The sequence below is a fragment of the Diabrotica undecimpunctata genome, chromosome 8 (genome assembly GCF_040954645.1).
Source record: "Diabrotica undecimpunctata isolate CICGRU chromosome 8, icDiaUnde3, whole genome shotgun sequence".
Classification (NCBI taxonomy): Eukaryota; Metazoa; Arthropoda; class Insecta; order Coleoptera; family Chrysomelidae; genus Diabrotica; species Diabrotica undecimpunctata.
Window position 1 is genome coordinate 33,360,348 of NC_092810.1, and position 25,538 is coordinate 33,385,885.

Consider the following 25,538-nt stretch of genomic DNA (forward strand, 5'->3'; position numbering starts at 1 on the left):
TCTTACCAAGATAATGGCTGGATAAATACAGACACACTTTTCAAGTGGCTAAAGCACTTTGTCTTGCACGTTAGAGCATCGAACGAAAATAAAGTCCCATTAATTATTGACGGACATATTAGTTATAAGGGGTTGGAAGTACTGGAATATAGTAAGGAAAATGTAATTATTCAATTTTGCCTTACGTCAAATTGTTCCCATCGCGTCCAACCCCTTGACGTTGGCTTTTTTGCACCCCTACGAACTTTTTATAATATGGAAATACAAAAATGGATCAGAGATAACCCAGTACGGACTGTCACTCACTTCCAAGTGACAAAACTTTTTTATATTGCATATCTCAAGGCTGCGACTCCATCAAATGCAATAAGTTATGCATATCTGTACTGCAACGAAGTCTATTTCCGTTCTCGTCCTAACGAATTCTTGCTAAAGTACCAGAACTGCAACGGCTGGTGTCACTCGGAATGTGCTGATGTTCCTAGGTCAACAAAGACTTTTATTTGTGACGTTTGTCAACCAGAAAAGCATTTATAGCTGTTTACTTGTTTAAATGTTTTTTTATTATGAAAGAAAAGTATTTCGTAAATATAAGTTTTTTTTTATTTAACTGTATTTTAATTGACAAATTTTATGTAATTTTATTTATAAAACACAACTTGTTTAAAATTTTGAAGGGGTCCATCATTATATAATATCTGTACCTTCCGTGAATAAGTGGATAAGTCAAATTTTCAAAAAACAAAATAATCTTAATCTTGAAATAGTTCTCTTTCAATTTCGTCAGGTGAATAAATGAGTAATTCAAATTTGCAAGAACATACTTGGTAGGAGCCCGTGAATATTTGGATTTGACGATTTATTTGATATCAGAACCAGTATATCAACTTGTCTAATATTAAAGAGTTTTAAATATTTGTTTGAAATAATGTATCTTAACTTGACCACCCGTGTACATAATATTCAGTCGGTGAATAACTAGGTATATAGAAATACCCACTTGGGTACGTTGCATTTTGCTGTATTTTTCTTAGTATTTACAATTACCTGTTTATCAACATAACAAAATCGTAGTGGATTTTACATTTAAATGGGGATTAAGTAGATACCTATTCAAGACTAGTCCGTAAGTTTTTGTTTTAAGGTTATGCAGTTAACATGCGAGCTGCTATTTTAACGACTATTAGGTATTTGCATTTAAAAAACGTAAACAGGATACTTGTTCTAAAAGTGATCTTTTCGAAACAAAATTAAAATTTCTTGAGGAGGGAGAGGAGAAAGAGAATTTGAGACAAGAGAGGGATAAACACCATCAGCTCGCAGACGATGCTTACAAGGCAAAACAGGTGGATAAGAAGGTTGCGTCTTCAGACACTAAAAAAAGAGCATACACTTCTGATCTTCAACAGTGCCTGCCATCCCCCTTTTTAACAGCGAACACTGTCTTTTATAAGCCATATACATGTTTCATGTGGGACGAATCAACTGCTGGAAGAGGTGGCAATCAGATAGCTTCTTGTATTTACCGCCTTTTTATCGCAACTTTATTATGTGGAAGAGGTAACTTTCTACTAAGATACTTGCGGAGGCTAAAATAAGAACCAGCAAGTCGCTTTCGTGCTCACTTTCGCTTTCACAAAACTACCAAATCTCAAAGTTAGAAATCACAAGTTTTTGGTCAGTAGACATACTCACATTGAGTATGATACAGGTCATGCTCTAATAGAGAAAGACACAAAGAGAACACACATTAAGATCAATCACCCTAATGACGTATCAGCTGGTAAAATCCTGCAAAAGGAAGAAACCATTTAAAGTAGTGGTAATGAAACAAGAAGATTTTTTGGATTTCATCAGTCTACGAAAAGGAGCATTCATCGTTAAAAAAGTTAACACCGATGAAGAAAAGTTTTTATAATAATAAAATAATAGAAAAATAATAGTAATATTGGAATAGTGAAATATAAATATAGTTTAGACGTCTTCAATCCTTTATATCTGTAAATTTCCGAAGAAGAGGAAAACACGTTGTACCAAGCACATTGCCCCAAATCACAGACAAGCTTCTGCCAATTGGTAAGGAGAAAAAGAAAGACCTACTTGATCTTTTGCCACTCATCAATGAAGTTTTTCATAATTTTTACCGAAATTTTCCCACTACAGATATGCAAGACTTGGATTTGGAAGAGTTTGATGTAAATAATCAGTGGTTTTTTACTTTTCTTTTTCAATTAAAGCTAATGTTGCATGTTATAAAGAAATAAAGTATAAAAAAATGTTTAAGTTTTGTCCAGGAATTTATGTACAGTAAGCACAATAAGTCGGTAACTAAGTAAGAACACAGAAATTTGGCGTGAATGAGTGGGTAAGTTAGATTTTTTTAAGTATAAGTGATATACTCACAGCTCATAATTATGTACGTCATTCGTTGCATGATTATCCACCAATTTCTATGAAAACGAAATTAAACTTAAATTTTTTATTCTTCAAAACTATTAAAATGTTTAAAATGGTCCTACTGAAAAGTTTATATTTTTGATTTATCGATTTATTCACAGATGGTACAGATATATGCCTATGACGGCCTCTTCATTTTTTTTTAATATTTAATGTTTTATTCCGTGAGTTAACGAAGGATTTGTTATTGGATGATGCAGGCGAATTAAATCTCGAGTACAGATCTGGATGTGGTTTGAAAATCTTTTTTCGGATGACAAGTAGTGACTTTGAAGGTCTTCTAAATAAGATAGCTCATATCATCCAGAAACGAGACACACCCTTCAGAAGTGCTATTCCTCCACATGAACGCCTTGCAGTTACTCTGCGGTTTTTAGCAACCGGAGACTTACCACTCGTTAAGTTACACATTCAAGATTTCAAAGCAAATAATATCTGCCATCATCCCTATTGTTTGTGAGGCTATTGTCAGCGTTTTACAGGATTACATCAAGGTAAGAAAACATAGTCTATGACATATACAAAACCTTTACACAACCTCATTTTCTGAGCATTTGACGATGGGAGGTCTTTAATACGCAGTCCTACTAGCTCTCCAAAAGACTTGAACTGATCCATACCTGATGTATGCCGTCCTTGGATAGCTCTCATAATAGACAGAGCTTCTTCTGTAGCTGACTTTTTTTGTTTCTTTTGTGGGCCTCCAGCTGGCCGAGCAGACGGTTCCTTTGGCAAACTTTTATTTCCATGTCACCTCTTCGAGGTGTGTCTTTACTTGGTCCAGCAACTTGCTCCTGGTCGACAATCTGGGTTTCGTCTGCAGCATCTTCATCTTCATTTGAATGCTCGTCCTAAAAAAAAAGGAAAAGATTAATTTTTGAATATTACTATATCGTTATAATTTTGTTTCAGATGCCACAAAATGAAGCAGAGTGGAAAGCTATTTCAAAAGAGTTCAATGATAAGTGGAATTTCCCAAACTGTGTGAAGGCCTTTGATGGGAAGCATATTACGTTGCAAGCAGCTATCCATAGTGGCACAGAATATTTCAACTACAAGGGGTTTTTCAGTATAGTTCTATTTGCGGTGGTAGATGCGCAGTACAACTTTCTGCACAACATTCAAAGATAAGTATAAACCAAAGTTAAGTAATTTGAATGCAATAACTCAATGTCAGTGTAAACATTAATGAATATATTTAACATTCTTAATAAACTCTATCTTATCGTTGGATATCCGATAGTAATTTGTAAAAACATTCATTTATTTCTTATTGCTATACTGAGTGGAAACGTGGATTCTCGGAATTACAAGTATGAGGCGTATAGAAGGCTTTGAAATGTGTGTTTTTCGAAGAATGCTGATGATTTCATGGACAGAGCACGTGACCAATAACGAGGTGCTAAGAAGAATGAGGACTGAGAGAGAACTTCTAAATATTGTAAACAACAGAAAAACGAGTTATCTAGGACATATTTACAGAGAAGAAAAATATAACTTTCTACTCATAATGGAAGGGAAAGTAGAAGGGAAAAGTGGTCCAGGAAGAAAAAAATGCTCATGGCTGAAGAATGTAAGAGACTGGACAGGCATGGACACACACTCGATACTAAGAACAGCTCAAGATAGAGAGCAATTTGCTGTAGTTATAGCCACCCTTCCGTAATGAAGAAGAAGCCTTAAGAAGAAGTGTAAACAGCATTTTATTAGCATTTAATTTATTCAACAAAAACATAATTTAATTAAGGAATAGTTATTTCTATAATTAGGCATATTAGGCTATAGGTGAGTGAAATATTTTTTTACTCGGTATTGAAATTTTTCTTACGAATTGTCAGCAACAGCCGGCAACGAGTGGTAAATAAAAGTTCAGTGATTAAAAATACTATGAGAATAAGATAAGTAAATATTATATAATTTTATAAAAATGTATTCTTTTCGCCTATCCGACTTAGCAAATCGCTTTATGATTGCATCAACATCTAGAGAAATATCAGAATGCACATTGATGAGTGCTAAACTAGTTAACCTTTCCGCAGAAGTTCTATTTCTAAGCCAAGTCTTTAGACGCTTAAGCGTAGAACGCTCTGCTATTGCTGCACTGACTGGCAGTGTAATTAATATTTGCAAAAATATTCTGATATTTGGATACATATGAATATCGCAGTTTTCTAATACTTCTAAAATACAATCAGGAAGTTTTCCATTATTTTGCACGACTCTTTTCCACTTTTGAATCCACAGTGAAAACTCTTGTTCTACTGTGGAATATGCAGTATACCTATCCTGGCAGGTGTCAACAATTTGTTTTAATGCAACTTTATCTTCTGGTGTGTTATCAGTTTTAGGTGAAACAACTCGAAGATTAATAGATTCATAACTTTCGGTGAAAGTCGTTCTTCTAAATCAGTTAAGATATTGTCTAAAAGGGGTAAATAAGTAGATCTTCGGAAATATTCTTCGCAAGAGTTAGTAGATTGGTTTTGACGACAGATTTGACGAGAAATTATACGAGGCATCTTCAATTCAATGTCTAGTTGTTCAGCTATTTGTTTACTTCATAGTAAAGTTAATGTGATGCTAAAAACAGATTCAGCATTTGATCTTTTATTTCGAAGAATGCATTTAGTGTCCTCTATGGCTTCAGTAGCCTACTTAAAATCTAATTTTGGTGACTGAAGAAGACCACTAAGTAATACAGTTGTACCTAAAACATCACTAAGACAAACTACTGTTTCACAGTTTCACAAATACCTTGGACAGCAGCCCCCAGTTCCTATATTTGTATTTACTAACGTATCAGACAGAGCTAATGCAACAACAATATTCACTTTGATATTTATTATAGATAAATTATAAAATGTAGCACAGAGTCTCAACAATTATAATACATATTCAAATTACAAACAAACAATTCGTAGACAAAACTAAAGATAAGAAACACCTAATACAAAATAAAAATGTGCTGATTTCTTGCGAAAAGTCATGTCATGTACATTGAATGACCAATAACGTGTGGACGGCAATTCTATCTCATCGATAATAATCTCTGATAATCTCTAATAATCTCTGGCACTCAAATGAATTGACAAAATTTGAAAATCACATAATTCTGAATTGGTGGAAGTCTTAGTCGAGGTACCTATTACTGTATTTAGAATTGTTGATTTTTTTAAAGAGCAATTTAAGAAGGCTTCCGTATAATTCTACACTTACCCCTAGAATAAATGAGTTTGAATCATTTCAACTGCTGACTTCCTGCTTATAGGGTTGATGGGTTTTAAATTATTTTTTTAGGATTATTTGATTGATATTTAATTTTGTTTTGGGGGTGGTCATGACCCCCGTGACCCTTCCCCCTTGGATCAGCCACTGTTCCTATTAAATACGAGATAACGGAAATTCCACAAGAGAATAGTTTTAGAATCAGATTTATACATCTGCTAAATTGTTTTCAATCATAAATTTTGATTTTATTGTCTATGTTATAGCCCTTTATCATCATCTTTTGTAGATGTCGTATTATAAGGAGGAAATTAAATTTATATTGTTCTTATATTAGAAGTTGCGGATCTAAACCGATTATAATTAAAATTATTGTCCAAATAATAACCAATTTAGACGTGTAAATAAATAGGGCATTAATCATGCTGTCACAAACGGCGAAACAAACATTTTGTGGTGCAATGAATCCAAATGAAATGATTAATGTTGCCGGGTATGACTTTTTATTATCCAATAAAAATGTTTCCCGTTTTCCACATTTCCAATAACATAAAATGGAAAGTAATTCAGATGATTGATTAATTGAATCCTTTATAACCACCAATATATATCCAACCATGTATTTTTGGCTAATTTAATATGCTTAAAAAATTATAACTGCATCTCTTATTTTTTTCTATATCTATCTAATATTCACATTGATAAATTTTCCAAGAGAAGGAATACCTACTTACTTAAAATAGAAATAATTATTCTGTAAATTTCGCATATTCGTTGTTTTAAGGTATTTTTATTATTTTTTAAAAGCAATGACAATTTTTATTAGGTAAATATATTTATTTTTATATTCCATTGATTACAATGAATTTTCAATAAAAAAGAAATTTCAAATTGTGTAACCATATACAGCTAGTGCCATCTACTTTGATTTTGACATAGTCGTAAAGAACAAAAGTAGAATCTGCTAAACAGTTGGTGTCTATTAGAATACATTCCGGATATAAGAAATAAGTTCACTGGTTCTTAGTTCTTATATCCTTAAACTGTAAAAATATTTATAGTAACCCTATATGTATATATTTTCAAACAAAAATATGCAGTGAATTAACAGAAGTATCTACATAAAAAGAGATTTGTTTGTATTCTGCTTTTTGCTTTTATAACCTCGGCACGGCAGGCTGTGTGCTAGCCACTCCATAACCTTCACAGTTCATTCTTCATATTTTGAAATAAATTAAATTATACGTTTTATTTTTAGATTGTTTTTACTCTTGTTGTTTATTTTACAGTCGCTTTAACAAGTTACTGTCTTGATAAGATAAAACCGGCTGTTATTCAACTAGTAGCACAGTCTGTAGTAGTACTTTACTGAATATAAAACTTGCATTTATTTTGAAGCAGATATACCTAGATATGGCATTTACAGGAAAAGTAATTTTAATAACCGGTGCTAGTTCAGGGATTGGAGCTGCTACGGCGAAACAATTTGCTAGTCTCGGTGCAACTTTGGCACTTGCCGGTAGAAATGTGGATAACTTAAAGCAAGTTGCCTCAGATTGTTCAACCAAATCCATTCCACTGCTGTTACAAGGGGAACTAACGAATGAAAAGGATACCAAGGCAATTTTGGACAAAACTATTGAACATTTTGGGAGATTGGATGTCTTGGTGAACAATGCCGGTATCATAGAAACAGGTAAATAAGTTGGCATCACATAGTTACTAAAAATAGATATCTATTGATAAAAACAAAATTAGTAAATCAGTTGGTGAATGTCACCAACTTAATATTGAACTTTGTTAAAATGCAATATCATTTTTGAATTATTTTCGTAACCCCCCAAGGTTATTAGAAGAAAATGCCAATTTACATGGTTAATTGTTCGGGAGTCTCAAACAATTTGAATTAGATGACAAAAAGGATGAAATTTAGTTTAATAATGTTTTGTTTTAAATAATGAATGTATATCCATATACCTAATATGTGTAATATAATATATTAAGAACTTTTGAAATAATGTTCTGAATAATTGTAGAGCTTTTATAAAAATAGTTATAGAAGGAAGAATGTGATGAGAATCTATTCAAGATTAAAGTACACTACTTTTTGGGGCTGTCAGCTGGAATGCAAGCCGTAAGATTAGATCATAGAAATCAGTCATCAATATTGTTTGGCCCTTAGATATTACTATAATCATATAATCAACAATGCCCATTTTTTTAACAAACCATTCACACTGAAAATTCAAGAAAAAGCATATGTTTCGTCCTTTTTAATTGTTATTTTTAATACATAAAACATAATTATAACCATTAATTCAAATAGAACTTAAAAACTGATAAAAAAAGGTTAAAAACTTATTTAATATGGATGAAACTGAGTTCTTGGCAACAGGGTGTAGTAAAGTTACACAAAATCAGTCTCAAAGTCTCAGTTATCAATCTTTATTTAATTAATTACAGAAAATTTACTTTACTACTGAGATTACAACTGTAATGGGTAGTCATATGTTATTATAACATAAAACACTTTTTATCTAGTTAAACATCTTGAAATTTTGTATACATACACCATACTCTCTACAAAACATACAATTGCTCTTACCATTATTATATCTTATCTTAAACTGTTATAGTGAGTTAATGGAAGAACAATATTTTGGAGACATCAAAGCTGAGTAGTTAATCATGTTCATATTAGACTATCTAAAACAAATATCCTAGTAACTGAATACTAATAAGTAGATTTAGTATTACAGTTAAAAAAAAGTGAAATACATTTATTGCTAGATATAAAATTGTAGAAAAGTCTCAGCTTTATTTCCCTAATATTACATGTACCATAATTTTTTCCATTCTTATCTGTTTCTTACTATATGAATCCATTTTGTTTCATTCATCTACTAAATTCACTAATCTCAACTGTAAAATTCGATTATTTTTCTTTTCTATATGTGAAATCCTGTAAATTGCCACTTCAGTCCTCATTCTCATGGCAATGCATGTTTTTACAGTATTTTATTTATCCCTCAGCAATGTTTGATATGCCTTATTGCACTTTAACATTGCATCTTTAGTTTTGCTGCACTAAAAAGGTCTTTATTCCGCTAAAGAAATTAATAAATTAGTCACCTGCAATGAAAACTCAAAAAATCAGTTTTCCAGTAACTGTTTAATGCATGTCATTGATGATTGTTTTTGGTGGAAAACTGTAGCATCTGATAACTGAAGATTGTTCTGAATGATAATTTTTATTGGGAATAAGCCAAAATTATATAAAATAGTAAATTGAGATTTAAATTTTTTGTAATGCAACATATGACTAAAGAAATATCTAATTTAGTTGTTATATTCTTATATTAACCTTAATGCAGAAATATGATGCAAAAAGCTGAACACATATGAAAAAAATGATCAAAACCAATCAATAAATGGCAAAATAAATAGTCCTGAACAGGAAAAGTGGAAAAATAGTGTGGTTTTACAGACTATCAAATTGGCTTCAGATAACCAAATGGAATTGGTGGAAGACATAAAAAATTTTATTCTACTTGATTTGGAAATTTCTCTCCAGTTGTCCCTATCCATCACCTTCCTCTGCCAAGCTTGTATTCCCATATTTCTCATGTCTTTATCAATGTTATCAAGGAACCTTGCTCTGGGTCTTCCTCTTTTTCCCTGACCAATGGGTCTATCAAGGAGTGCTTTTCTAGCTGGACCATTTTGTTCCATCTGCATTACATACCCTATTCACCTCAGACATCCTATCTTAATATGTTTTCCGATATCTGGTTTCTGGTATATTCTATAAAGTTCAAAGTTGTATCATCTTATCCACATTCCATCGTCATTCACTGCTCCCTAAGTACTTTTCTTTCGAAACATCCTAACATGTTTTCATTACTTTTTATTCACTTAAGTATAGTAAGTACTATACTTATAATATACCGTAAGTAAGTACTTTTCTTTTAAAACATCCCAACATGTTTTCATTACAGAGTCCAGGTCTCTGAACCATATGTTCATTATTGTGTGCTTATTATTGTTTTTTAGAGTTATATTTTTGTTTTTCTCGATATAACTGTGGATTTAAGAAGGAGATTGAGTCCAAAATAGCATCTGTTGACCGTGCAAAGTCTGTGGTAGTATTATTTTTAGTGTTAAGGAGAGCTCCCAGGTATTAAAATTCTTTCACTGCTTCAGTGATGTCGTTTTCTATAACAAGTAGTCGTAGGATTTGTGGTTGCTTGCTTATTTTCATATACTTCGTTTTGTTGGTGTTTATTATTAAACCAATTTTTGTAGCTGATTCTTTTAATGCTACATACATCTCTCTTACAGCGTTTTCTGTTCTCCCAACAATATTGATATCATCAGCATAGTCAAGGATTTGCACTGATTTATTATATATTGAAACAATGGTTGTGATTTGTGACATACATATTACTTTTTCCAGAGACATTGAACAGTATACAGGAGAGAGGGTCTCCTCCTTATTTGTTTTAATAGGTTTAGACAGTTTCCCCCTGAATTCGTACTCTACATTCAACTTTTTGAAGAGTTAGTTTTGTTAAATTTCTTAACTGATTTGGTATTCCTAGCTCTTTCATTGCTTTGAACATTTCTCTTCTAATCCACAAGGTAAGGAAACTAATTTCCTGTAGCTGGCTGTATATCAAGTATCACAAAAAATGTATTTAAAAATTCCTTTATAAAAGGTATATAATTAAAACACCCTTTCGGGCTACATCGCAGAACGTTTTCGGAATTAATATTCCTTCATCAGTGTTATCTGGATGTACATATTTTGAGCCACTAGCTACTTGGGTAAAAACCCGTTGTTGTTGTTGTTGTAAAAAAGTTACAACAGGAATTGATAATATGGCAATATAAGATTCTACTGGAGATCTCCTGTCTCAGGACTAGCAACAACAAAATGAATATAGCAAACTGTCTGATAAAACTAAAATAATGCTAAAACAAAGAAGAGAAATGAAAATATGTACGACCACAAAACCACGGAGTAAGCGGTTTAAACTGATTTTGTATCGAATTTACACAAAACTCCAATGGACTAGGCCCGTCTTTGGAATCAGGCATCTCGCACACCATCGCCGACATATTAGTATTCAGCGACCCCAAAAACCACCCAGTAATGAGTTTACACTGATTTTGTATCTAATTCCTGCATAACTTCAGGAGATGAGGCCCGTATTGGACACCAGGATTGGATTTTTAATCGAATTTCCATAAAAATCTAAGAGGTGAGACCCGCCCTGGGCACCAGGTGTCTCGCTCACCATCGCCCACATGATATTAGTGTTTAGCGACCCCAAAAACCCCTGATTAACGAGTTTGCACTGATTTGTATCGAATTTCCACAAAACTCTGGAGGAGTCCTTGGTGCACCAGGTGCATCGGAGACCCTCACCGTCATGATATTCATATTCAATGACCCCAAAAACCCCCGAGTAGTAATATTAAATACATGTCCGTCAATTATTTCCAAATTACAAATTTGTCATTTTTCATCACTTCGAAATGTCCTTTAAAAAATACATTTTTCTTGATCAATATTGCAATTTTCATTTTCACATCATCATTTTTTTTTCACAAAATTTTCTGACACTTTGACGAATTGAATGCAACAAGTTTCATTGAAAGGCATCCAACTGCAAAAATTTCTTAGGTTTATTTATGCCTCGCCTAAAATACAGTATGAACCCAATACATAGAAGAACTAAAAATGTGGAAAACATGTATTAAATAGCTTTTTATATGCAAAGAAATCATCTTGAACGTACGTGCGGAGATGAATGTCTTAACGTAACAAATGAAGGAATTCTATATGCAACAAGTTCAATGAAAAACACCAAGCCCAGACGAATACCAGAAGTTTTCTAAGAGGATACGCATGAAACTTTGTGGCGACCATATATTACTGATATCCTCATCCATATTTTCTCACAGTTATTCTCAATGCCTTCTTTTGTCTGTACGAATGTTCCTGTAGAGTTCCTCCTTCCGTGCGCGGTACTCTTCCTCGATTTTCTCGACGACATCGGGTTAATCCCTGCTATACTTCTGGCTCTCGTTAAACTTCTCACGACTATACATTCATTTTTCTTGTCTTGCTCAATTTGCGCATTCCATCAGTCTGGCATTCTGTTTACATCTCGGCGACCTATCTTACTTCCTTCAATAGCTTCTTTAATGAATCTCATCATGATGATCCGTCCTGGATACTACAGTAATTTGCTGTTTGCTAAATATTGTAGTGTATCTACTCTCTTAGCTAAAATATTGACGCTATCTAAAAATTTTATGTTGTTCAAGATTTTTCCGTTTATTGCTATACTGTACTCTTCCTCCAATAATGCTTCTTTAAAAATATATTTGCTGTAAAGTTTGAATAACAATGGCGATAACATACACTCCCGTCCAACGCCTCTTTTAATGTGTTTGTTTTCTGTTTCATAATTGTCCATTTTGACGGTTGCTCTTTGATTCCAATGCAGATTAATAATGATAATATATGTTTAGTAGTTCAAGTTTATGATCTGATGTAAAAAGTGTATCAAACTATTATTTACGCACATCTATTTAACTATTAACTCTATTTAACTGTTAAGAAATGTAGCGACTGTAGACTCATTAGTTTAATGAGCCATGCCGTTAAAATACTGTTGCATATTCTTCTAAATCGAATTAACAACAAGTGCGAAGAAATAATTAGTCAAGAGCAGTTCGGGTTCCGGAGATGCCTTGGAACTAGAGAAGCACTATTTTCTATGCAAACACTCCTTCAACGATGTTGGGAGGTAAGAAAACCCGTATATATGTGCTTCATTGATTTTGAAAAGGCATTTGATCGCGTTCAGCATACCAGACTAATTACCGCCTTGCAGAGCATCCAACTAGATGAGAAAGGCATCAAACTTATTGCCAAACTTTACTGGAACCAAACAGCCATTATTAATACCAACAACAGAGAATCAAAGCCAATCAGTATTGAACGAGGCGTAAGACAAGGCTGTATACTATCTCCCACCCTCTTTAACGTGTATTCTGAGAATCTATTTAGGGAAGCTTTAAAAGATCAAAAAGGAATTATCATAGGAGGAGAAATAATTAACAATATACGGTACGCCGACGATACTGTGATTCTAGCTGAAAACATCGACGATCTGCAGGAGCTAATCAATAGAGTTGACATGGAATGCACAAATTGGGGACTGTCGATAAATATCGATAAAACTAAATACATGGTGACCAGTAAAGTGGATATCGGCGCAACCCAAATGATATTAAACCAACAACCGCTGCAGAGAGTTCAGAGATTCAAATACCTTGGATGTTGGATTACCCAAAATCTAGATCCATCCTTCGAAATTCGATGTAGAATTGAACAGGCAAGAAACTCATTTCAAAAATTCAAGCCTCTATTATCCAATAACTCATTAAATTTGGAAATCCGTGAAAAGTTTACAAGATGTTACGTGTGGTCTGTACTTTTGTATGTATGTGAAACTTGGACTTTAAACGCCGATATCATGAATAAAATCGAGGCGTTTGAGATGTGGTTGTATCGAAGGATACTAAAAATTCCATGGACTAGCAGAACCAGAAACGAAGAAGTTCTTCGAAGAATGGGACATCAACGAACTCTATTAAATATTATTAAGAGGCGTAAACTAGAATATCTTGGACATATAATCAGAGGACCGAGATATGAGTTCCTTCGGCTAATTCTCAACGGTAAAATCGAAGGAAAGAAATGGATAGGACGGAAGAAACTCTCTTGGTTGAGGAATTTGCGGCAGTGGACAGGTTTGACAGCGGACCAATTGCTACACGTAGCGCAAGACCGAGATCAGTATAAAAATATTATAAGCATGGTAGTCGCCGACGTTCCGTAGGGATATGGCACTCTAAGAAGAAGATTTAACTATTCATTCTATTTTTATATCAGCCTCCACATTAATGTAAAGATGTTTTAAAACCTCGTGGACCTCGTAAATACGCATGCCCGAAAAAATAAATGGATCCTAAAAACATTTACCATTTTAATTTCATAGGAAATTAGGCGACAGGGTAGAATTTGCACGTGCTAATGATGTCGAGTATTTCCAATAAACATGACATATTATGTTTCTCTAATCTTAAACATTTCAGTTAGTCATCGCATTTTTATTTCATCTCACATTGAAAGATGTAATAAAAATTTACGACTTCCCGTCTTCACTGCCGATAAGAATTGCCGTGTAAAAATGTAAAATATTTTCATTACACTAATTTGGCTTATAAATAAACCTTTTAAGACCTGAAAAAAATCCAGAGGACAAATAAATAAATAACAAATCAATGTATGATAGAAAAATAATAGGATTTTGGTTTTAAATTCAGCAAAATATGTTTATACAAGAGATCGCTCATACAAAAAGTGGTCCTAATTTATTTAACAGTTTTGTATAAATCCATTTTTAGGTTGTAATAAGGGCCTCAAACAACTAAAAACGATGTTTTTAAATTAAATAGAAAGTATAAGAAACTGATAGAACAAGGATTGGCGAATTCAAAAAAAACGGGTGTGGCAGTCCAGTGGGAGTGCCGGTAGAAGTTATACTTCTATACACGCGTTCGCCGTTAAAAAATTTATATAGGAGTCAATCTGCACAATCATTACATATGTAATGCTATAGGTAAGAGAGAGCAGAAAGAGAAAAAGAATTAGTTATATAGGTATATGGTGCATCGTTTGCTGTATATAAACATTTGACCTGTAATAGGAATATAGTAAATGAAGGATTATATCAATATTTTAATGAAAATATATATTTTTATTTTTATAAAGGTATAAAAGGAGTTGAATGCAAAAAAATTTTTACACATACTCTGCAGTAAAATTCATTGTTTATTTTGTTATTAATATAAAAATTACAATACAATAAATACACTGCAACATAATTCAATATAATAATACAATATAAATTAAAATGTAATATTCATAAGTATTTAAAACTGCCAATATACATAACTTACTTTACAAAGATAAAAACGGATGTGGCAGTCCAGTGGGACTGCCGGTAGAAGTTATACTTCTATACACGCGTTCGCCGTTAAAAATTTATATAGGAGTCAATCTGCACAATCATTACATATGTAATGCTATAGGTAAGAGAGAGCAGAAAGAGAAAAAGAATTAGTTATATAGGTATATGGTGCATCGTTTGCTGTATATAAACATTTGACCTGTAATAGGAGTATAGTAAATGAAGGATTGTATCAATATTTTAATGAAAATATATATTTTTATTTTTAAATATGTATAAAAGGAGTTGAATGCAAAAAAAAATTTTACACATACTCTGCAGTAAAATTCATTGTTTATTTTGTTATTAATATAAAAATTACAATACAATAAATACACTGCAACATAATTCAATATAATAATACAATATAAATTAAAATGTAATATTCATAAGTATTTAAAACTGCCAATATACATAACTTACTTTACGAAGATAAAAATAAAAAACCAACAACTCGGATTATGTTGTAAATTTTCATTTTATTTTAAAATTTATGTTTTTTGAGTATATTACATATATTTAATAAGATTAACGTAAGGTTTTTAAATATTTCAAAAATAAAAAAGGAAATTCATAATTGAGATCGAACTCACAACCACCAGCGTATGAACCAAACACGTAAAGGATTTGCCAATTAGACATGACACTAACGGATTTTAAAATTGACAGTTCTCGGTAAAACAGTGATTATTTTGAAATACAAAAGCCTAAAATAATTATAAACGTTTAATTTTAAATAATACAAAACATCACATAAATAATAATATTAATACATATATTATATATATATTATTATATATATATATATATATATATATATATATATATATATATATATATATACAATATTATATATATACAATATTATATATATATATATATATATATATATATATATATATATATATATATATATATATATATATATATATATATATATATATATATATATATATATATATATATATATATATATATATATATATATATATATATATATATATATATATATATATATTGTTATGGATCAGTTTATCAATCAGAAATAGAATAGAGTTTTTTTTATTATTTTAATATACCGCGGGCATATAAGTTAAAATACAACCCTGTACTTATTTGTAATAGTTAAAATAAGAGAAGACATTGTTCCGTGACGGTACCCGGACGAGTTTTTCCTTGAAAGACTGAGTGAATAGTGAAAGGACAATGGAACCTCGTATAATTATAGATTTAAGAATAAACTTGTAATTGTATTTTGCGGTGGGCATTTTTCGAAAGTAAATAAGAATTAGATTTAGATATGAGATAACAAGAATTTGGAATTTTATTTCTGTTGAAAAAGGCAAAATTGTTAATGGTTTCTGAAAAGTAATTTGAGTGAAAGTAGTTTATTTGTTTTAAATATTATGTTGGAAATTTTCTAAATCGAAAATTAGTGGGAAAGATGAATGCTTATGATTGGTTAAAAAGGAATGATGGGGAATGAGAGAGTGGAGAAGGTTGTCTGGGGAGATTGAAAAGATTATTATGTTACCGGCAGACCAGAAGAGAAGACGTGTTTTTCGTGTAGTCAATCTGAGTACCAGTGTTTTCGTTTGTTAGTGAAAAAGGTGGAAGCTGAGAGCAGATCAAAATCGAGAAGATTAATACCTCTTTTGAGTCTGCATAGTCCACGAGATATAATTGAGAAAGAAAGGAGAATTTGTGAATAAAGAGTACCGGTCAAAAGAGGCTTGGGCTTGTGTTTTCGGAGGAGTAGTTTGCTGGTATGCGGTTTGGATCGATGCTGAGAACGGGAAAGATTTGATGGTAGCCGGACATAATCAATCAAGGAAGGAACTGTGTTTTGATCGAGAGGAGACATCATTGGTGAAAAAAATAAAGGTCAGTCAAATAATTTGAATGAAAGAAAACTTTAAGATATTCTAAAGATAAAATCAAGCATACGAACTAAGATTCCAAGTTTCAAAGAGTTATTTTTTGTGAATAAATTATATTTTTATATGGTCATTTTTTTTGTAGATATTATTATAAAACAGATCAATAGATAGTTTGTAATTAAAATTAAATTTAGAGTATAGGAGTTTGTTGGGAAAGATAATTGCCCACAAAAGTTATTTATTAATATTCATCGTATTGCTTATTAAAAATAAATAATAATTTGTGTGCATATTTATGTTGTTTTAATGTTAGTTCCGTTTCCTGTTCTATCCCGATTATGAGCAACTAGGAGATACTGAACCCACTAGAAGAGATATATAAAGTAAACTGATTAAAGTAAAATTAAGAAGGCACCCTGAGAATTTTTAATAGTAATTGATTTGTATGACTCTGCATAAATTAGTGAATTAATTAATTAAATAATTGGATTAATTAAATTAGTGTTAATTAATAATAAAACATCATAAAGCAGATCACAACAATATATAAATATATATAATATTAAATATATATACAAAAGGAACATTTTTATTCTCGATAGAGGAAGAGAGAGAAAATATATCTTCTGTCTCTCTCTTACTCATTATCTTACATATGTAATGGTTTCACAGATTCACTCTCATGCAAATTTCCAACGCGGACCGTGCGTATATAAGTATAACTTCAAAAATAAAAAACCAACAACTCGGATTATGTTGTAAATTTTCATTTTATTTTAAAATTTATGTTTTTTGCGTATATTACATATATTTAATAAGATTAACATGAGGTTTTTAAATATTTCAAAAATAAAAAGGGAAATTCATAATTTTGATTCGAACTCACAACCACCAGCGTATGAAATTCAAATGAAAAGACAATTCAAAATTGACGGTAAAAGAGTGATTATTTTGAAATACAAAAGCCTAAAATAATTATAAACGTTTAATTTTAAATAATACAAAACATATCACATAAATAATAATATTAATACATATTATATTATATATAATATTATACAATATTATATATAATATATATAATATTAAATACAAAAGGAACATTTTTATTCTCGAGAGAGGAAGAGAGAGAAAATATATCTTCTGTCTCTCTCTTACTCATTATCTTACATATGTAATGGTTTCACAGATTGACTCTCATGCAAATTTCCAACGCCGACCGTGCGTAAAGAAGCATAACTACAATAATAATATTTATATATATATATATATATATATATATATATATATATATATATATATATATTTTTTTAGTGGATTTTCTTGGGCTTAGGTTCATAAAAAAAATTTGATTTGATACTAAGGCATTTTCATATATTTTTTCGACGTTTCGGCAGGAAATCCATGCCTTTTTCAAGAAGTAATATTGACTAAAAAACATTTTATGATAGACATAATACGATTTAAAAGTTAAACATTTGACTTACCAAGCATGTAAAAATTTGTTACTAACAAGTAGACGTCACAATTAAAATAATATTAAAAACATAGGACATACCCACTAAGTCACTACATGTAAAATATATTTTAGATCTAATGTGTTGTTTATTGAAGTTAGTTTATCGTTTAAAGTAGTAGTATCAAATCAAATTTTTTTATGAACCTAAGCCCAAGAAAATCCACTAAAAAAATATATATTAAGGTTCAAGAACTAAACTCAAACTATATATATATATATATATATATATATATATATATATATATATATATATATATATATATATATATATATATATATATATATATATATATTATTAAATATATATACAAAAGGAACATTTTTATTCTCGAGAGAGGAAGAGAGAGAAAATATATCTTATGTCTCTCTCTTACTCATTATCTTACATATGTAATGGTTTCACAGATTCACTCCCGTGCAAATTTCCAACGCCGACCGTGCGTATAGAAGTATAACTACAATAATAATATTTATATATATTATTAAATATATATACAAAAGGAACATTTTTATTCTCGAGAAAGGAAGAGAGAGAAAATATATCTTATGTCTCTCTCTTACTCATTATCTTACATATGTAATGGTTTCACAGATTCACTCCCGTGCAAATTTCCAACGCCGACCGTGCGTATAGAAGTATAACTACAATAATAATATTTATATATATTATTAAATATATATACAAAAGGAACATTTTTATTCTCGAGAGAGGAAGAGAGAGAAAATATATCTTATGTCTCTCTCTTACTCATTATCTTACATATGTAATGGTTTCACAGATTCACTCCCGTGCAAATTTCCAACGCCGACCGTGCGTATAGAAGTATAACTACAATAATAATATTTATATATATTAAATATATATACAAAAGGAACATTTTTATTCTCGAGAAAGGAAGAGAGAGAAAATATATCTTATGTCTCTCTCTTACTCATTATCTTACATATGTAATGGTTTCACAGATTCACTCCCGTGCAAATTTCCAACGCCGACCGTGCGTATAGAAGTATAACTTCAATAATTATGTATTTTGAGCCTTCTGTCATCATTTTTCGTTTGTTTTTAATCAGTTTTAAATTGTTTATAAGTTGAAAACGATCAATATTATCATTACAATTAACATTTTTTATTCAGAATGATCCAAAAAATTATAAAATATTAAAAACGATTGTTCACGAAAAAAAAAAATATTAAAGCTATTTCACTAACGCAAAAACTAGTTCGTCTCTGTCTCGCTACGGTAACACACTGAAGAGAACTGCATGTTTTTAGCAATGCCTGATTTCATTGTTTCGTTCGTAGATCGACGTCACTAAACGATTACGTCAGGTCCACGACATTACAAATTATCTCTACAATAATAACATTGTACTTTTAAATGTTTAACAAATCACACAACTAATGACATTAATATTTACAGGAAGCATTGAAAACACAACTCTTGATCAATATGATCGTCTAATGAACACCAATGTCAGATCTGTTTACCATCTCAGCATGTTGGCTGTTCCTCACTTGGTAAAAACGAAAGGAAACATAGTTAACGTGAGCAGCGTCAACGGTATGCGTTCCTTCCCCAACGTTCTAGCTTACTGTATGTCCAAAGCGGCTGTGGATCAGTTCACTCGTTGTGTTGCTCTGGAGCTAGCAGGCAAACAGGTCAGAGTTAACAGTGTAAACCCAGGTGTGACACTTACTAATCTTCAGAAGAGAGGTAAAGAGATTTTGTAGAAAAATGTTTATTTCCTTAATCAATCAATAATCAATGTTTTTGTAGGTGGTATGAATGATGAGCAATATGAAGCATTCCTACAAAGGACGAAAGACACTCACGCACTTGGTAGACCCGGAAATCCCGACGAAGTTGCCAAGACAATCACTTTCTTAGCTAGTGAGGATGCTAGTTTTATAACTGGAGCTAGCCTGCCAGTAGATGGCGGTAGACACGCTATGTGCCCAAGATAATTACTGTTTGTTTGTAAATATGTTTATCTGTTATGATTTGTTTGAATATTGTTTATAAAATTTCAATAAATGTTTTATTTACAAGTTTTTTATTACTAAACTTTGATTTTATTCAAAACTAAAGGAAGAGAAATGCTCAAAGCCTGTAAATAATTAAATTTTATTTGTTTATTTATTTTTATTTATTTATTTCAACGGTAGAACCATTTACAATAAAATACAACAAATAGTAAAAAGTAAAGAACATGTACAATAAACATCAAAACAATAACAAAGAAACAACTAAACAGTTAAAATTTGTACATTAAAACAGTATATCAAATCACAAAAGTTAAAAAATAAATATATAAAAAAATATCACATATCTAGATTAATAATTAGATTCTTAAGTTGCCTTTTGAAAGCATTAATGTTTGGGTAGAAAGGATCCAAAAGGAGATCATTGCAAGAGCTGAGCATTGTCGACAAGGGAAAATGACGAGCATAATCAGTCCTATGAAAAGGCATATAAAAGAGTGCATTGTGTCGAGTTCTATGTATTGTGTTTAAGTGTCCATTGGCTAATAACGAGGGACAATTAATAACGTTGTTTTGAATTTTAAACAAAAATAACATATCAGCTCTCAACCTGCGGTTCTTCAATGTAGCAATGTTAAATTGAGAGATTATTATAGAATAATCTATGAAATAATTTTCAGTATTTTTTATATTAATATGTGCTATAAAATCTAAAGATCTTAGAAACTTCCTCTGAACGCTTTCAAATCCATCAATGTATACTTGATGAAATGAGGACCAAACAACAGCAATATTCAAGACCTGAGCGTACCAAAGAGCAATACAATAATTTGAATACCATAGGTGAGAGATCATGACTGTTACGATAAATAAAACCAAGATTACGAAATCCTGTTTCCTTAATTTTAAGAAAATGGCTTCTAAATGTCAATACACAATCCAATAATACACCCAAGTCTTTTATCTCAGTAACTGAATCCAAGAGTACATCATTAAGAACATATCTATTAGCTATTAGATTATTTATACGACCAAATGAAATACAAGAACATTTAGTTGGATTTAAGCTTAAACCATTTTGTTTTGACCATTAACATATATTATTTACATCATCTTGCAGGAGATCTCTATCCAATTTATTATGTATACAACGAAATAACTTAAGATCATCATCAAATAGCAGGAAGTGTGAATTTTCGATAGCCTTACCAATATCGTTAACACCTTCGCTGCGATTACGAAAAATTCAATTATTACGTTGTATGCTTTACCAGTTTTAATTGACTGGTACTATAGAATATTGTATTTAGATACACCAGTCGGAATAGTCTGGTAGTTCTTAAGAAATGTGAGTGCGATCTCTGTGTAAGTTTTTAAAGATTTATGTGTAGTAATAGTTATATACATACAAGGAATATACAAACTTGCTGAAAACTGCATCAGTACCAGGCTATTCCATCTGGTAAAGCAAAAACTGAAATTTAAAAGTGCATATAATATTTTCAAATAAAATAAACCCAAAACTTGCATTTAGAACAAAATACATATTTTTCATAAAATATAAAAACAACAAATGCTAATTATTAGTAAGTATAAGTTTGAAATTTTATGCATTGTGTTTAAAATTAAAACAAGGTAAACATAAAGCAGGTTTTTCCTCGCATGTGCTACAGTATGTAGTAACTTTAGTGACCCTTTTATCAGCTTCTTTACTTTTCATTGTTTCCCTCAGCTTCTTGTAACATTCCATACAATTTCGCCTTTTTTTGGTACCAGATCCTTCGGGTTTGGTCAGTATATATTTTCTTTTCGAAGACTGAACCAATGTTTGGTCCGTAGACTTATCGGCTAGCTGAAATGCTACTTCTTCGCGAAATTTTATTAGAGGCCACTTTGTGTTTGAGTTTATCGTATTATAAATGATCCAAGAGTTTACTAAAGCTGCCCCAAAAATTAACTCAAAAGCAACTTTTGTATACCACTTTAATGTCTTCCTAAGAGCAGTGTAGTAAGCTAACATTTGATCACTATAATCAACCCCTTTTTTGGCCTTATTGAAGTCAATAACACAAAGTGGTTTTAAAATGACGACTTGTTTTCTATTTTTTCGACCAGTATTGTAAAGAGCAGTGTTATGGTTCCCCTTGCTGGTTATCATTAAAACAGACCGCTTATCTTACCACTTAATAACTTTTATACCTTGTTTGTTAGTTTGTTGCACATACCTATCACTTCATTAGATTTCATTTTTCTTGTAACAATTGTCTTAGGGAGACCTTTTCGGTTACTTCCTAAAGTTCCACAATACAAAGTTTCTTCTCTCTAGCAGATCTTGAACTAATGGTACACTGGAGTAAAAGTTATCAGCGTACAGTGTTATTCCTGTGTCTAGTAAGCTATCCATGATTGCCATCACAACATTATGTGAATGTCCCTTACTTGAAATAGGATCTTCTTTGCCACAATATACTTTAATAAGTGTAACCATCTGTTGTACACATTTTATATAGTTTCACACCATACTTGTGACGCTTATTTTTAATATAATGCATGAAGTTTGTGGACCAAAAGATTATGATTAACCTGGTCAAAGGCCATTGAGAAATCAGTGTAAACGCTGTCGACCTGAACTTTATTCTCAAATGCACCCAACAAGTATTGTTGGTAATTGACAAGGTTTGTTACTGTTGACTTCCCGTTAGAAAATCCATGTTGTTCATCAATAATTATGTTTCTGCAAGCCCAGGTGAGATTTATTGATACCAATTTATCAAGAAGTTTCGGGATTGCTGATTGAATAGTTATACCACTATAATTGTTAACACACTCGCGATTGCCAGATTTATAGATAGGTGAAGAAAACTATTTTTCCAATATTGTGGAAATACAGATGATGACAATAATAAATTGAAAATTTGTTGTAAAGGTTTACAAAGGGAAAAAATACAGTACATAATCCCCTCGAAAAAATCAGTCAGACTAAACTTCAGAATCTGAAAATCCACACTATAGTCCAATTTAAAATTAGGTACATTATACTCACTATCATTATATGTACCTGAAAAATAACTTGAGCAAAAAGATTGACTGTTTCATCACCATTCTGAGCTATTACAACCCCACCTTTATTACACATTACATTAGGATAAGCACTAGACCCACATGTAGTACTAACATACCTCCAAAAAGAGTGGAGATTACTTGAATATTCTCTAAATAGTTCTTATAACATACTGCTTGTAATGATTTACATCTTTCCCTTAACACCGAAAATTCCTCACATGAGTTTCTTGATGCTTTAAAATTCCTGTGAGCTATTTTTTTCTGTATGACAAGCTCAATTAATTCTCGCGAAAACCAAACTGGAAAGTTTAACAATTTAAACCATTTGATAGCAACAAACATACTGATGGCATCATATAAAATATGACAAAAATTTTCTAAGCAGCAATTTATATCTGATTCATCTAATACCTTGTTCCAAGGAATTGAGGATAAATATTCATTTAAAACTTGATTACAAATTTAAATTGGCTGCATGTAACAATATAGTATAAGCTGAATGATGTTGCAAAGTATTGAATAGAATATCAGTTGAAATCGACATAACTGCATGACTTAGACACACACTTAGATCTAAAAATTTATTATTAAGGTTAGGCAAAGCATTTACTTGTGACATATTTTGAAAATTGTAGCAAGTACAAATAATATTTGACCATGTAATGTATACTGAAAACCCAACATTGTGAATAAAATACCTCATCTTTTTGAATTCTTTATCATCATCATCACTGGCTCGACAACCCGTTTTTTTTCTCCAGTTTTTTATTTTTAAGGTTGTTGAATTCTTTATAGTACAACGAAATAAGTGCTTTTTGGACAGTCATTGTACTTAATTCCTATTTAATAAATGTTTCCATTTATGTTGCACAATTTTTGTGGCTCAGGAGCTTGCTCAATAACACTACGTTTCAAGCTTTGCCAAGCGTTTATTTTTAAGGAATTCCTTTACAATTTAAGGTATTGAAATTTGGAAAATATTGTGTTCTTTTGTTGAAAACAAATAAATACATACATTACCTGGAGTTCGTTTTGATTTTAAAAAAGGTTCTTTCATAGCAAGAACAACAACATTACTTGTGAACATTTATAGAAAGATCAATAGTCATTCAAAATCTTTAGGAGCAACATGGAGACTTGTTATTTTTTTATTTAGACATCAAATATTATAGGTTTGTATTTTATATTCAGCTCTGCATTTGGTAAGATACTTCTCAATTCAGCTTATTTAAAACTAGGAAAATGAAAATGAAGGAATGTATAAAAATAAATAATATTTATAAAACAGTATATTACAACTAACTGAAGCTATTAACAAATACACATATTTTACTGTTGTATACCCAGCTCTTCATCTGTCCATTTGGAAGGATCTGGATAAGGAAACTCACCCTAAAAAAAAACAGAACTGTATTAGTTATTGTTAATCCTTGTTTATTGATGAATTATATCTACACAATATTCCTTGAACACAGTTCTTACATCCTTGCTTTATCAGACAGTATTAAATATTTGTGTAGTTGAAAATTATCACCTGTTTTAATATCTTTTTCTGTATTTTATACTTTTGCCTTGCTTAACCAAAATACTTACAAGAATATGATCAGGTTCTGTCCACAAGTGCCAAAGGATCCACCACCACATAAAACCTTGAACGCCCTCAGCAGCCCAGATAACAGTTCTTGAGGCTTCTGGAGCTCCTTTTCGGTAATTTACACTAAAAAATATGAACAGATATGTGTGTAAAAATTAAAAAATTACATAATAATGTCTGCTATGTAAATGTTAAGTTACCTGTGTCCGCTGTTTCTTACAGACTGGTGTACCGGAGCTATTTTTAAATTTTTAAGTGCCCTGAGGGTATTGAGACCCCTGGAAATTAACATTTTGAATTAATTTTTTTTCTGAACCTAATAATTTATGACAATTGTATTTGACTGACAGTTAACCTAATGTAGAAAAATTCTTCTTTTTGATATCTTTAAATGCATATAACTGGAAATCATCCAAAATACGCTGCGGTGAAAATAGCCAGAAATGATGCATGACAAAACGAAATATTGATGTTTGGCAAAAAGAAATTTACATTAAAAAAGAAAAATATAAACAATCAAAAGCAATAAGATTATAAAAATTAATTGTTTAATCGAAAGAATCAAATATCGTTCATGTACTATAAAAAATTAAAAAATTGCAGGATCCATAAAATAATATAAATAAAAATCTGATAAAAATACATTTTTTCAAAGCTTTCTCTCTGCAGATTTGAAGCATAGAAACATACGTTCTAAGGACATGGCAACACTGCCAAACGCAAG

The 25,538-nt window shown here is 31.1% G+C and overlaps 2 protein-coding genes across 2 annotated transcripts; one reads left to right on the forward strand and one right to left on the reverse strand.

Moving 5' to 3' along the window:
* The first annotated feature begins 6,899 nt into the window (after positions 1-6,899).
* LOC140448353 (3-oxoacyl-[acyl-carrier-protein] reductase FabG-like) lies at positions 6,900-20,223 on the forward strand. The gene is made up of 3 exons (XM_072541440.1): positions 6,900-7,378; positions 19,595-19,888; positions 19,952-20,223. Exons 1-3 carry the CDS (start codon positions 7,096-7,098, stop codon positions 20,137-20,139), a joined length of 765 nt encoding a protein of 254 aa, XP_072397541.1. The 5' UTR covers positions 6,900-7,095; the 3' UTR covers positions 20,140-20,223.
* A 4,271-nt stretch (positions 20,224-24,494) lies between these two features.
* On the reverse strand, positions 24,495-25,183 carry LOC140448354 (NADH dehydrogenase [ubiquinone] 1 beta subcomplex subunit 2, mitochondrial-like). Its single transcript, XM_072541441.1, has 3 exons — positions 25,015-25,183; positions 24,814-24,937; positions 24,495-24,612 (listed from the first exon to the last, which is right to left on the reverse strand). The coding sequence occupies exons 1-3, from the start codon at positions 25,104-25,106 to the stop codon at positions 24,550-24,552; spliced, it is 279 nt and encodes a 92-aa protein (XP_072397542.1). The 5' UTR covers positions 25,107-25,183; the 3' UTR covers positions 24,495-24,549.
* Between the last annotated feature and the right edge of the window lie 355 nt (positions 25,184-25,538).